We start from the raw sequence: 14,749 nt of genomic DNA, 5'->3' as shown, positions 1-14,749 counted from the left end.
CCCATGTGTGATTCGAGTCAACAGGTTTTCTCTTCCTTTCTTTAGTAGAGGGAAATGTGTTTTTCAGCATACCTGTATTATGATTATTGTATTAATAGTACCACTTTCACGTTCCTTAGTAACAGTAACACGTCACGTAGTTGCTGGAACTACTTTGTTGGCCGAAGTAAAAAGCGTTGACAGCCTTAAAAACCAACATTTGCAACAAGAAAAAGTAATACAGCACTTCCCGATAGCAACATTAAGGTGGCCTGGATCATTGCAGACAACTAAGACACCATAGCAACTGTATAGCAACCATGTAGAACACCATACCACTGCTTAGCAACAGCATACAATCATTCTTTTTTGGCAGAAGGAAAAAGTTGACAGCCTTAAAAACCAACATTTGCAACAAGAAAAAGTAATACAGCACTTCCCGATAGCAACATTAAGGTGGCCTGGACCATAGGAGACAACTAGGACACCATAGCAACTGCATAGCAACCACCTAGGGCACTATAGCAACCACTAACTGATGTGCCATAGATACAGCGTTTTGACTGGAGCATCATAATGTTTTTTTTGTTTATTTTTTTGTGGCAAAATGTCATTACAACCATGTGGGCCATCAAAGCAAACATCCAACAACATCCTAGCAACCACCTAGGATACCATAGCAACTGCATAGCAACCATGTAGAACACCATACCACTGCTTAGCAACAGCATAGAAACATTCTTTTTTGGCGGAAGGAAAAAGTTGACAGCCTTAAAAACAAACATTTGAAATAGGAAAAAATAATACAGCATTTCCCGATAGCAACATTAAGGTGGTCTGGACCATAGCAGACAACTAGGACAGCATAGCAACTGCATAGCAACCACCTAATAATTGAGTTGCGACCGTGTGGGCTATTCAAGCAGACGTCTCACAACGTCCTAGCAACCACATAGCGATATCATAGCAACTGCATAGCAAACGCCGGAGACACTATGACATTGAGTTTGCAGCAGTGGAGCAATTGGAGCGATAAACCAACCACCTAGGAACAGCAAAGCAACCACCTAAGACACTATAACAACTGATAAGCAACAACACTGCAACCAATTAGAACATCATAGCAACCACCTAGAACACCATAGCAACCATTTGGAACAATATACCAGCAAAGCATAGCAACCCCCCTAGCATCTATCTAAGACACCATAGCAGCAGCATAGCAACCACACGGAAAATCATACTAACCACTAACAATTGCATAGCAACCACTAACTGATGTACAATAAATACAGTTTTTGATTGGATGTGCATTATCCATGTAGCGTCATAGTGTTTTTTTTAAATATATTATTGTGACAGGATTTCGTTACAACTATATGGGCTATCAAAGCAAACATCTAACAACATCCTAGCAACCACCTGTTGCATATCAACCACATGGAACACCACATCACTGCTTAGCAACAGGAAAGAAAACACTTGGAAAAGTATAGCAATCGCCTAGCAAATGCACAGCAGCCATTCAGGACACTGCTTAGCAACAACATAGCAACCACTTGGAACAGCATACCAACCAACTAGCAACTGCATAGAAAAAAACATCATAGAACACCATAGCAACTGCTTAGTAACCACCTGCAACCTCATTACAACGGCCAGGAAAACAATAGCATACCAACCACCTAGCAACTGCATAGCAACCACTTAGAAAACCATAGCAACTGGTTAGAAAACACCACAGCAACCACTTGGAACAATATACCTACCATCTAGCAACTACATAGCAACCACCCAGGGTACTATTGGAACTCCTTACCAACAGTATAGCACTTGGAAAAGAATAGTAACCTAGCAGCTGCATAACACACATCTAAGACACCATAGCAATTGCATAGAAACCACTGGGGGCACTATAGCAACCACTGTCTGATGTGATAAATACAGCTTTCTGATTGGATGCGCATCATCCATGTAGTATTTAGGACACTGCTTAGCAACAACATAGCAACCACTTGGAACAACATACCAACAACCTAGAACACCATAGCAACTGGTTAGAAAACACCACAGCAACCACTTGAAACACTATACCAACCAATTAGCAACTGCATAGCTACCACCCTGAACACTATTGGTACTCCTTAGTAATTGGAAAAGCATAGCAACCATCTAGCACACATCTAAGACACCATACTAACCACTAACAACTGCATAGAAACATCCGAGGGCACTATAGCAACCACTGTCAACCACTTGCAACAGCATACCAACCAACTAGCAACTGCATAGACAAAACCACATAGGACACCATAGCAACTTCTTAGCAACCACCTGGAACAACATAGCAGTTGCTTTGCAACCTCATTACAATGTCCAGGAACACAATAGCATAGCAACCACATAGGACACTACAGCAACTGCTTAACAACCCAATAGTGATAAAGACGAACCTTCTTTCAGACATTTATACAGAAGCTCTAGTCGTGTCTGTTGGGAAACCTGCGGACGTGTTACTGGCATGGCGTTGCTGTGGTTTCCACATTTTCCACATAGTTTACACACAGAGTCACAGAAAGCTGGATGTATTTGGTTCACAAGGGACCAAAAGGTCTTCCTGACTTGCCTTGTGCCAACTTGCCCTTTAGCCTCCCCCAGCTGCTCTAAATGTACAGACTTAAAGAATGTGGAGTATCTGTCAATGAACAACTCTGACTAGGGGAGGCCACAGCTAGTAGGATATCAGTGTCAATATGTACTTTAGTGCGGCTCAAATCCAGCATGCATGCATTGGTTCTTTGCCCATGTGTGATTCGAGTCAACAGGTTTTCTCTTCCTTTCTTTAGTAGAGGGAAATGTGTTTTTCAGCATACCTGTATTATGATTATTGTATTAATAGTACCACTTTCACGTTCCTTAGTAACAGTAACACGTCACGTAGTTGCTGGAACTACTTTGTTGGCGGAAGTAAAAAGCGTTGACAGCCTTAAAAACCAACATTTGCAACAAGAAAAAGTAATACAGCACTTCCCGATAGCAACATTAAGGTGGCCTGGACCATAGGAGACAACTAGGACACCATAGCAACTGCATAGCAACCACCTAGGGCACTATAGCAACCACTAACTGATGTGCCATAGATACAGCGTTTTGACTGGAGCATCATAATGTTTTTTTTGTTTATTTTTTTGTGGCAAAATGTCATTACAACCATGTGGGCCATCAAAGCAAACATCCAACAACATCCTAGCAACCACCTAGGATACCATAGCAACTGCATAGCAACCATGTAGAACACCATACCACTGCTTAGCAACAGCATAGAAACATTCTTTTTTGGCGGAAGGAAAAAGTTGACAGCCTTAAAAACAAACATTTGAAATAGGAAAAAATAATACAGCATTTCCCGATAGCAACATTAAGGTGGTCTGGACCATAGCAGACAACTAGGACACCATAGCAACTGCATAGCAACCACCTAGGGCACTATAGCAACCACTAACTGATGTGCCATAGATACAGCGTTTTGACTGGAGCATCATAGTGTTTTTTTGTTTATTTTCATGAAAGAATGTTGTTAAAACCAAGTGGGCAATCAAAGCAAACATCCAACAACATCCTAGCAACCACCTAGGACACCATAGCAACTGCATATCAACCACATGGAACACCATACCACTGCTTAGCAACAGCATAGCGACATACTTTTTTGGCAGAAGGAAAAAGTTGACAGCATTAAAATCAGATATTTGAGACAATAAAAAGTTATACAGCACCTCCTAATAGCAACATTAAGGTGGCCTGGACCGTACCAGACAACTAGGACACCATAGCAACTGCATAGCAACCACCTAGGGCACTATAGCAATCACTAACTGATGTGCCATAGATACAGCAGTTTGATTGGATGTACAATATCCATGTAGCATTATAGTCTTTTTTGTTTATTATTGTGGCAGAATATCGTTACAATGTGGGCTATCAAAGCAAAACTCTTACAGCATCCTAGCAACCACCTAGGATACCATAGCAACTGCATATTAACCATGTGGAACACCATACCACTGCTTATCAACAGCATAGCAGACACTAACTGACGCCTGTGCCAGCCAACATCACTTTTAGCAATGCTGAGGGGAGAGAGCGCCACCCATCCGGAGAGAGCATGGCTAATTGTGCTCTCCCGGGCTCTGGCTGATGATGAGTCGCTGAGCAACTCATATAGTGCCTTTTCAATCAACACTCTACACACACACACACACACACACCAGGAAGCAGCAGTAGCCATTAGTGCACAGCGTGCTCTGAACCGGAGATGACCATCCACCTGGAGGACTGCATCAAGCACTATGGGGGTTCGCTCGGTTCACCAGGGCAACTTTAGAGTAATCAGTTCTCCTGATCTCCATGTTTAAGGACTGTAGGAGGAAACCAGAGTCCCTGGGTGGCCAGCTCTGTCAGATCTGACCCACCACTCACTACTTACAACCACCAGTATAACAGCTATACAGCAACTGCAGCTGGCCTACCTCTGGGCCATCATTCCAAGTGGTAAGTGGGACACTAGGAAATGCCAGATGTGGCCTAGGTTTTGGCCATGTCAGCGTTGCTATCAGGGCTGTAGGTCATGAATGATCACTTTGCTCAGCCTTATAGGCTTGACAGCATCAGTTATACCTTTTAGGAGAGTCAAGCTCACCCTTAAGAAACATCTAGACTTTTAATGATTTTTAACGATCTGTCTTGTTTATATATATATATATATATATATATATATATATATATATTACTAATAAATGGCAATAAAGTGTTATATTAATACCAAATATGCCAACAATTAAGAGCAGTAATTATATATATGTATATATATGTATATAATTACTGCTCTGAATTGTTGGCATATTGTTGTTTGGTATTAATATAACACTTTATTGCCATTTATTAGTAATATATATATATATATATATATATATATATATATATATATATATATATATATATATATATATATACTGATGTTTTTATCAGTTATTTATTACGTATTTCTATCACCTGTTACAACTGTAGGGGGAGCCCAGGAGCGAAAAATAACAAGTGCATTTTCCTTGATTAGAAGAATCCGTACTCTCCAACACTCCAGCCTCCAGTCTAAACAGCTAGCCAGTTAAAGCTGTGGCCACAAGTACGCTTTCCACTGGTAAAGCCGACGTATGTCAAGCAAGAATGCGTTTTGAAATACACTGAACATGATTTGTGAGCCAGTAGCGCAAGCCACGGCCACGGCATGTGCACATGACTTTTTTGAGGCCCTAATAAATGCCCTGTAAGCATTTCCTCCTTACTTCATGTCCTTCCCTTTGAATGAAATGCCTCCATTGATCAGGACTTGCTTAACAGGGTGTTTTGTCACTGAAAAAAAGACAAGAAGGAAGTATATTTTGAAGATAGCGCCACTACGGCATGAAGACCCTGTATCTCATTTTTGCTGGTTTTCACATTCATTTTTGGTTGTTGTCCAAAACAATGGCGATGTGGAACTTCTGTGGTGTGAATAGGCCGTAAAACTGTCGGCTTTGGAGATGAAGATTTTTGCGAGACAGTTTGTTGAATGGTCGGTGTGTGCTGGGAAATGGACCTGAAAAGTCAGATTTAAAATGCAAACTAATAAAGCTTAGTTTAGCTTAAAGCTTGCTGTTACAATAGACTGTAGTGATTAGTTATTTTTTTATTTTCTGCTGTGCATTACATACTTCACAAGACAACCTACCAGATGATTCAGGAATTTCTAATGTAAACATTTGCTACATACATACATACATACATACTTACATAAATACATGGCCCTAGCAGATGCCTGTGCCGGTCAGCATTTCACTAAAACCTAACACTAACCCTAAGATAAACCTTACATCTACCCTGCAACCTAACCCTAGCTTTAACCTTAAATCATCCCTAAAACCTAACCTTAACCAAAGCTCAACCCTAAAACTTAACCCTAACCCTAAATCAATCTTAAAGCCTAACCCTAACCTTAAGATTAAATCAACTCTAAAACTTAACTCTAACCCTAAATCAATCTTAAAGCCTAACCCTAACCTTAACCTTAAATCAATCCTAAAACCTAACCTTAAATCAACCCTAAAACCTAACCCTAACCTTAACCTTAAATCAATCCTAAAACCTAACCCTAACCTTAACCTTAAATCAATCCTAAAACCTAACCTTAAATCAACCCTAAAACCTAACCCTAACCTTAACCTTAAATCAATCCTAAAACCTAACCTTAAATCAACCCTAAAACCTAACCTTAACCTTAACCAAAGCTCAACTCTAAAACTTTAACCCTAAATCAATCTCAAAGCCTAACTCTAACCTTAAGATTAAATCAACTCTAAAATTTAAACCTAACCTTAAGATTAAATCAACTCTAAAACCTAAACCTAACCTTAAGGTTAAATCAACTCTAAAACCTAACCCTTACCTTAAGATTAAATCAACTTTAAAATCTAAACCTAACATTAAGATTAAATCAACTCTAAAATCTAAACCTAACCTTAAGATTAAATCAACTCTAAAACCTAAACCTAACATTAAGATTAAATCAACTCTAAAACCTAAACCTAACCTTAAGAGTAAATCAACTCTAAAATCTAAACCTAACCTTAAGCTAAACCTTAAATCTACCATAAAACCTAACCCTAACCTAAAATCATCCCTAAATCATCCCTAAAACCTAAACTAAAATCATCCCTAAAATCATCCCTAAAAATCATCCCTAAAACCTAAACTAAAATCATCCCTAAAACATAATCCTAACCCTAACCTAAAATCATCCCTAAAACCTAATCCTAACCCTAACCTAAAACCATCCCTAAAACATAACCCTAACCTGAACCTTAAATCAACCCTAACCCTAGCCTTAACCTTAAATCAATCCTAAAACCTAGCCCTAACCTTAAATAAACCCTAAAACCCTAACCCAAACCTTAATTCAACCCTAACCCTGACCTTATATCAACCCTAAAACCTAACCCTAACCGTAACCCTAACCATGACCTAAGATCAACCTTTAAACCTAAGCCTAATCCTAACCCTAACCTGAACCTTAAATCAACCTTTAAACCTAACCCTAATCCTAACCCTAACCTGAACCTTAAATCAACCTTTAAACCTAACCCTAATCCTAACCCTAACCTGAACCTTAAATCAACCTTTAAACCTAACCCTAATCCTAACCCTAACCTGAACCTTAAATCAACCTTTAAACCTAACCCTAGTCCTAACCCTAACCTGAACCTTAAATCAACCTTTAAACCTAACCCTAACCTTAAATCAAACCTTAAACCTAATCCTAAAATGGTAAGATTAGAGGTAGGGTTAGGTGTAAGGTCACATTCATTATACAGTCATTTACATTCACCACAGAGTTCAGTACATTTAGTAGTTGACCATTCAAATGAAGTGTTAGCAAAACTATTAGCAAAACCGTTCCACTGGTGCCGGTATCCATGCCTTAAAAAGCAGTGACTGCTTCAATGTCTGGTTCTTTATTGGCTGTTTCAGCACTTGTCTTCACTCGTTTGCTTTTGGTGCCTTTTAGAATGCTATGTTGAAGCTGGTTGTAGAACCACTGTAAGTCCTGGCTATCCTCTGGCCAGCAGAGATATCTCCTGGTCTGAATGTAGGTTCTGATAGGCTCATACTTCATGAGTTTGTACTGAGGTATTTTGTCAACAATAAGAACCAGCAAGATATCTTGGAACTCCTCCAGCATCTTGCTCTGGGCCAGCGTGAAAGCCTCCAAGCACCAGCCATCCTTGAGGAACTCCCGGGAAACCACACACAGTATTTTCTTACTGTTCCACACAGCGTTCCGCATGTTGGATAGGTGGTCTTCCCCTGGCAAGAAGTCCCGCGCCTCGAAACAGCAGCGAAAGTGGTTCTGCTCTGAGAACTGTGTGTCTAGGTTCTTCAGCAGGGCCTTCTCTACCCATCTGATGTCATTTGAGCTGAAGCACAGGTAGACATCATACAGGAAGCCCTCATCACCAGGTAACTTTGGGCTTCCATCCACAAAGCTGATGATCACCTTTCTGTAAAGCTTGAAGCAGTAGCCACGTAGACGGACGAAAACCACAGCGCTCAGGATGATGATCAGGATGAAGGTCGTGCAGCAGATGAAAAGCGCAAGCCTCAGCATCTCGGCGCTCTCCTCGTCCTCGGCGTCCACACAAAACACAGAGTGCACCAGAGGAACGCCACGCTGCTCTTGAGGAAACTCGCACATCAGGTCCTCGACTGGGGTAATGAACTCCACGCTCGTCTGATTCAGCCATTTTTGGAAATCCCTCAAGCCGCAGTCGCAAAGGAAACGGTTCCTGTCCAAGCTGATACTGGTCAGGTTGCTTAAGGCCTGGGGGTCAACAGAGCCAAGATGATTGAAGGCAAGGTTAAGTGTTCTCAGACTTTCGGGAAATATGCCGCTTGGTATATAGGTCAAAGAGTTGAAGGATAGATCTAAGTAGTGTAAAGAAGTGAGCCCTTTGAAAATGTCCTTTGGGAGGGTCTGCATGTAGTTGTTCTGAAGAAGGAGTACCTGCAACTGGTGAAGGTTGTCAAACACATCGAGGCACAATCCTTGCGACCAGATGTTTTGTAAGCCAGTCATTCGCAGATTAAGGAGTTGTAACTTGTTCGAAGGCGACACGGAATGCTTACGATTATGGAAACACCATAAAAAAATGTTCCCCTCAACCGAGAGGCCCTCAAGGTTGGGGAACTCTTCCAAAATAGCATAAATGTCCTCAGCGTTGGTTAGTTTGTTGTAGGCCAGATGAAGGACTGTGGCATTTCGAATGCTATCTGAAAGGCCATACAATGATCTGATTTTGTTATTGCCCAAGAAAAGTTCTTTAAGTTGCGGAAGTTTAGCCATTGTGTGCAAATTCTGTAAGGAATTGTCCGTAAGGTCGAGGTAAATGAGGTTTGGCAGGCCACTAAACGAGTCTCTCAAAAGGATTCTTAAGTTGTTGTAAGATAAATCAAGCACCTCAAGGCTTGGCAAATTGCTAAATGTCCTAGAATCAATTTTATCCAGGAGGTTATAAGACAGGTTAAGCATTCTTAAATGTGCCATTCCCAAAAAGGCATTGTTGTCAATTTGGTTGATTGCGTTGGAAGCTAACAGGACCTCCTCCAGATCTGGCAAATGACGGAATAGCGAATACGTTAGTGCGAAAATACGACACTTGGACAGATCGAACACCTTAACGCCACTGCCTGCCAGGTCCTTGAATGTGTGTTGGTCAGGGTCTTTGAAGAAATTGTTCCCCACCGACTTGCCCAGGCTGCTGCTCTGGTTGAGAATGAGAATGTGAATCCTGGTTCCACGGATGGCCTTAAAGAACAGCAGTGCCATTTCTACCCTGAAGCTATTCAGAGACAGATCGAGCAAAGTCATAGACATGTTCTTGAATGGGTTTCCGCACTGGTCCCACTTAGACCAAAATTGATCCATGTCAGTCAATTTGATGTTAGTCAGTTTCAAGAGAGTGAAGTGTTTCCCTTGGAAAGCAAATAAGTCGTCCTCACATATACTGTCAATCCAGTTATAGGAGAGGTCTAAGGCGTGGAATTTGGTCATGTTGAGAAAGAAACGAGCAGGCTGGACTCTTTTGATTGCATTAGTGTCGAGTGCAAGTCCTTCCAGAGACACCAGAGGTTTCAGGTAGTCACCCGACAGGATGGAGTCGTTTAAATTGCACTGGGTGAGGAAAAGTTTCTGAAGGTTGTATAATCCACTGAAGGCTTTTGGCTCCAGCTGGAGGAAGTGGTTGAACCCCAGATCGAGTTCCAGCAGTCTGGACAAGCCAATGAAGGCATTGTTCTTTAACACAAGTCGTGTATTCTGTTGCTGGAGGATAAGGATCTCTAGAGCTTCCAGACCAGGGAAGGATGTCTCATTCACTTCACTGATGTAATTTTCAGTCAGGTCGAGGTAGGTGATGTGACTGGGTAGAGGTGGCACTTGGAGAAGATTTTTTTGGTAGCAGTTGGCCTTGGTGCGGTAAATAAGGCATGGTGAGAAACAGTTTGCCATGTGTAGACAGGTGTAGAACTCCAGAAGAAGTATGGTTGAGGTGAACCTTCTGGCCATGCTGGGACACCTGGAGAAGAACATAGAACATTAGAACTCACAAATGTCATATGAATTGCATGTTGTAAATCATGAATTTATGAGGGTACTTCTGGGTATTTCTTTTTTTTACATTTATATTTAGGTGCCCCAATCATGACCTTTTATTGACAGGTTCTGCCTGATTCACAGCCTGATTTATTAGCCTTGATTTTCCCAAAGCTCACACTGTGTGGGCCATCATACCCATTTAGAAAGAGGGAGGCCATGGTTAGCTGTGGCATCACAGGGACAAAAAATTGTCAAAATCGTGATCTTGCAATGATAAGGTGCTACTTGGAGCCATTCTTGCCTAATCTAATACTATATGTCCTGCCTTATTAAATGAGACAGGGTTAGGTCTACTGTTTAACCTCTGACTTTTTTATTCTGTGGGAACAGGCCTAAAGGGATGTCTTGATCCCGTTTTTATGCCCCTGATCAAGTCAGAGTACCTTAATTTGGTAAACTGGGTATTGGTTAACACCAGTCCAATACTGAGCCGATACCGATCTAAATCCAGTCTGATCTTTGCGTTTTGGTGAATAATACAACCCCAAAATTACTAAACACTAGCAATGCTCCTGCCACTAGGAGGGTAAGGACTTAACACATGTCTTCTCCAAGACATCCAAAGCCAGACCAGCCTATTTTATAGGACATCGCCAGGCAGCCGACATGGTCAGAGGAAAGCGCCGGGGCCCCAGCTTCACCCCACCAGCTAACAGAAACATGTCCCGGCCAACATCGCATTTAAAGTAATGAGGGGAGTGAGCGCCATCTACCCACCTGGAGAGAGCATGGGCTATTGTGCTTTCTCAGACATGGCTTGGGAATCGAACACTCAACCCCCTGGGCCATAGTGGTAGTGCATCACACTGCAGAGTCACTTGGGCCACTGTTAAATGACTGTTTATGGTTATATAGTCTTATATGTTACATTATACTGTAGTTATTATAGTTCACTCAGTTATTTGGTTTGGTATTATTTTATAGTGTGTTCAATATCTTATAATACAGTCTGACTGACTTCCACCAGAATTCCCTTCATGTGTGTGTATGTGGGGTTATAGTGGTACATTCTCTGGACTGATATGTGAAAGGACTGTGTTATGGTGTGGTAAATGTGCTATGAGTTGTTTTTTACCATTACTGCCCAGCAAAGACTCTAATCTCCCTTTTGTAATTTTTCATAATGTGTATTTTCATAAAGTGTTCTTTACATTGTGTCCAAACTTGATGAATGGACCAAAGAAATGCTCCAAAATTATACTGTAAACGTTAAGATGTTTTTTGCCATTTTCGACATACAAGGCTACAAATATTTTTACAATGTGATTAAAAGAAAGACTTTCAGAGCCGCCCTAACAGTCCAAAAAGGAGCAGAAGTTAAAGGAGCTGAAGATCAACCCGAAGTATAAACCTTCAGCTACACGCTAATAAACAAGTTCCTTACCTTCTCACCTAACTTCACCAGCTCTCAAGCAACCAAAGATCACGGACGAGCCCCCCAAATTCTCTTACAACTCCAGGGTCCCGGGTCAGGCCGTAACAGAAAACGAGAGAAGGCTCTCTCCTCAGACCCTCTCCCAAACGAACCACTGGACACCAAATAACTGTATGAACCTGTATGGATGCAGAATAATGTCCTGATTCAGGCGTGATTCAGAACATGCCAAAATAACAAGCACAACAAAACATGTACTAGGGGTACTTTAGTGTCTTACCAAGTGGAGTATTCCTCCGACCAGGCTTAATCCTCAGTGTGTCGGCTTTTTAAGGGAAAAAATGTTCTGTGTTGGTTTCAGTAAATCATGATCGCTGCATGTGGAAACCACATGTTTGAGTCATCCTGGGATGTATCCATTCAGACCTGTGCAGGACAAGGCCAGTCTGTTCTTTGGAGAAAGGTTCTGTTTGCTTTCAACATTGCGAAATCCTTCTTGGCTCCTCCCAGTCTTCCTATTTTGCTTTTTTATTTTTTTTCTATTGTTCTGTTTCACACTTGTTATGCAATGTCCTGGATATGAGTCTTGCTTTTAGTTCCAGCCTGTGACAGGTGCTGACAAAAGAGCAGCTTAAATTCAATAAAAAAATAATTAATTAAAAAATAAAACGATTTGCCCATTTGTGATCACCTCAGTATGTCCACTTTATCTTTATGCATGTATTTCTGTCTGTCTATCTATCTATCGTTATGTATGTCTTTCTGTCTGTCTGCCTATACCCTATATATACAGAGTATTACAGTTTTTCTCTGTCGCTTTGGTGCATTTCTCAAAACAATTAGTACAAACGGCAAAACCTGCTTGATAACCTGCAAAAGTGTGTCACCTGCTCAAAATGAATAGTTCATTTCTCAAGTATTCATGTCAATAAAGGCGTCAGTGTCACCAAAATCAAAAGTCCTGACACCATTGTTTATGAACAAGATAGTTAAATAGCTTTGTCATGTTTTCATTATGACCTTCCTGTCTGTCTGGCCACGTATTTTCATCGAAATCACATGAATATCATCCCTGGCATTGCATCCCTCATGGCTGCTATCAGGGCCATTTGGGTACGTGGATGTCGGTCATGCAAAAAAAATACTGTAAAATTACAGTAATGTAGAGTAAACATGAGATATACTGCTTTAAGCCATATTACTGTAGTGTAGTGCAGTGCTTGTAAAATACTGCAGTACAGAACCATATTGTAAATATGGCAAATCTTTACATCTTCAAGTCTACCTGCAAGATGTAAAAAATGAGAGAGATGCAGATGTAACTGGTTACATACATTTTTGGTATGTATATATTAGTTTCATAGGGAACGACTATTCAGCATTCATAAGAATGGTCCATAGGTTCATTTTGATCTACGTGACATAAGCAAATGATAATGTTATAAAACAGCAAAAGATTGCATGGAAGCCATTGATGCATGTCCAAAAGCATTTGCAACTTGTTGGAAGGAACGACAAACTGCTACTATGATGTGCACAAATGACTACATCTTGTGGAGGTCGGACTAACAGTTCTGAGAATTAAGCTCCAAATCAATTTGTAATGTTCTCATTTTTCTTTTATTAGGAATTAAAGTTCGGCATTATAATGATACAACCTGCACGAGTACCTGGGTAACTGTAGCTTAAACAAGCAAGCTAATGGCCCATTTCCAGATGTTGTTCTCAGCTGGAGCTCACACACATATATCACATAGCAACATGGAACACACGAAGCAGTAGACAAATATTTACTCATGTAATCAGGTCTGGAAAAACAGCAGCAGCTGCAGGCTGCTCTGTTAGCAATACAAGACAAAGACCCACCTGGAAGGAAGTAGACGGTACTGTGATTTCGGAGCATGTCAGATTGACTAACCGAATCTGATCTATAAAAGAACATCACACACAAGGTTTCCTAATGTTACTGAAAATACATCAAAACAAAAAAGACGTTTTCCTTTTTCTGATCTACTCCTAAACTGTGAAACCTCCTTCCACGTCCTCAGTTAGCAGATTTTCTCTAGTCTTCTTTGTAGTGAATATAAACATGTATACATATACATATATATATATATATATATAGAAACATGTGTGTCCAAATGCGTGTGGACACCCCTCCACCTATACTTCAGGATGCACCCATTGCTGACACAGATGTGCAAATGCACACACACATTCACACAGCCTGTTTAGTCAGTAGAATAGGATTCTCTATAGTAGATAAACATGAACCTGTTGGCACATATTGGCCTAATGCCAGGTGTGGGCTAAAGGGGTATAAAGCCGCCCAGCAATGAGCTGTGGAGCAGTGGAACTGTGGAATGATGGTGGTGCTCCATCCAATACTTTTGGGATGAGTTGGGGAGTTGGGGAATGAGGTGGGGTGGTGATCATCCAACATCCTGACCTCACTAACGCTCTTGTCGCTGAGCACTGGTTTTTAAAAGTTACTGATTTTTATATTGTATTCTATTTCTATTTTTTTGTTGTTAATTTTATTATTTTTTTAAATGATTGTATGATGATACAGCATCTACAAACGCAGCTGGATTAATTTTTGAAATTATGAATGAATTAGTCAAATTTCTCCCTTTTTCTCTCAATTTGGTACAGCCAATTAAACAGCCACCTGTTTGTAGCTCCCCCTAGCCTTAGCAATGCTCCCGACACTAGCAGGTAAGGTAAGGACTTGTGCTCTTTCAGAGTCCGGCTGCTGATGGAAAAGCGGCATGACCCCCCATGGTGGCAGCGCATTAGACTGCTAAGCCACTCGGGGGCCGGCAGCCTCAGTCTGACCCTTAGTGAGTTACTAATGCAGTGAAAATAAAGAGAGGGGGGAATCTTCTGCAGGGAGGTCATGATTAAGCAATGATGGCTCTTCGTGTCCTGTTTACTAAGCAGAAGGTATTTCCCCTTTTCTGCCTTGAGAAAGGGAAAATACCCCCTCTGTCCCTCTGTGGTGACAGCAACTTTTGACCTTTTGTGGTCAACAGCAGAGCTGGAACTATTCCAAACTGCATGGACTTCTTAAAACTGACAGATTTTCTGCATTTACTTCAAATAATAGCTCATCTGCCCTGAGAATACACTACTGCCCTTTCAGTCGG

At 41.0% G+C, this 14,749-nt stretch overlaps 2 protein-coding genes across 3 annotated transcripts in view; one reads left to right on the top strand and one right to left on the bottom strand.

The window, feature by feature from the left end:
- The window catches only part of asic2 (acid-sensing (proton-gated) ion channel 2), a 623,897-nt gene that overhangs the window by 32,977 nt on the left and 576,171 nt on the right, over positions 1 to 14,749 (top strand). The window lies entirely within an intron of this gene.
- LOC140573977 (toll-like receptor 5) lies at positions 5,690 to 12,034 on the bottom strand. Of its 2 annotated transcripts, none has more exons than XM_072693630.1 (3): positions 11,881 to 12,034; positions 11,610 to 11,779; positions 5,690 to 10,145 (listed from the first exon to the last, which is right to left on the bottom strand). In XM_072693630.1, exon 3 carries the CDS (start codon positions 10,133 to 10,135, stop codon positions 7,493 to 7,495), a length of 2,643 nt encoding a protein of 880 aa, XP_072549731.1. In that variant the 5' UTR covers positions 10,136 to 10,145; positions 11,610 to 11,779; positions 11,881 to 12,034; the 3' UTR covers positions 5,690 to 7,492. The 2 variants fall into 2 exon arrangements, with proteins under 2 accessions (XP_072549731.1, XP_072549732.1); XM_072693631.1 differs by having other exon boundaries at positions 11,618 to 11,779.

Source organism: Salminus brasiliensis, chromosome 12, assembly GCF_030463535.1.
Source record: "Salminus brasiliensis chromosome 12, fSalBra1.hap2, whole genome shotgun sequence".
Taxonomy (NCBI): Eukaryota; Metazoa; Chordata; class Actinopteri; order Characiformes; family Bryconidae; genus Salminus; species Salminus brasiliensis.
Note: the sequence above shows the minus strand (reverse complement) of the source record. Positions and strands in the feature narration are given on the sequence as shown.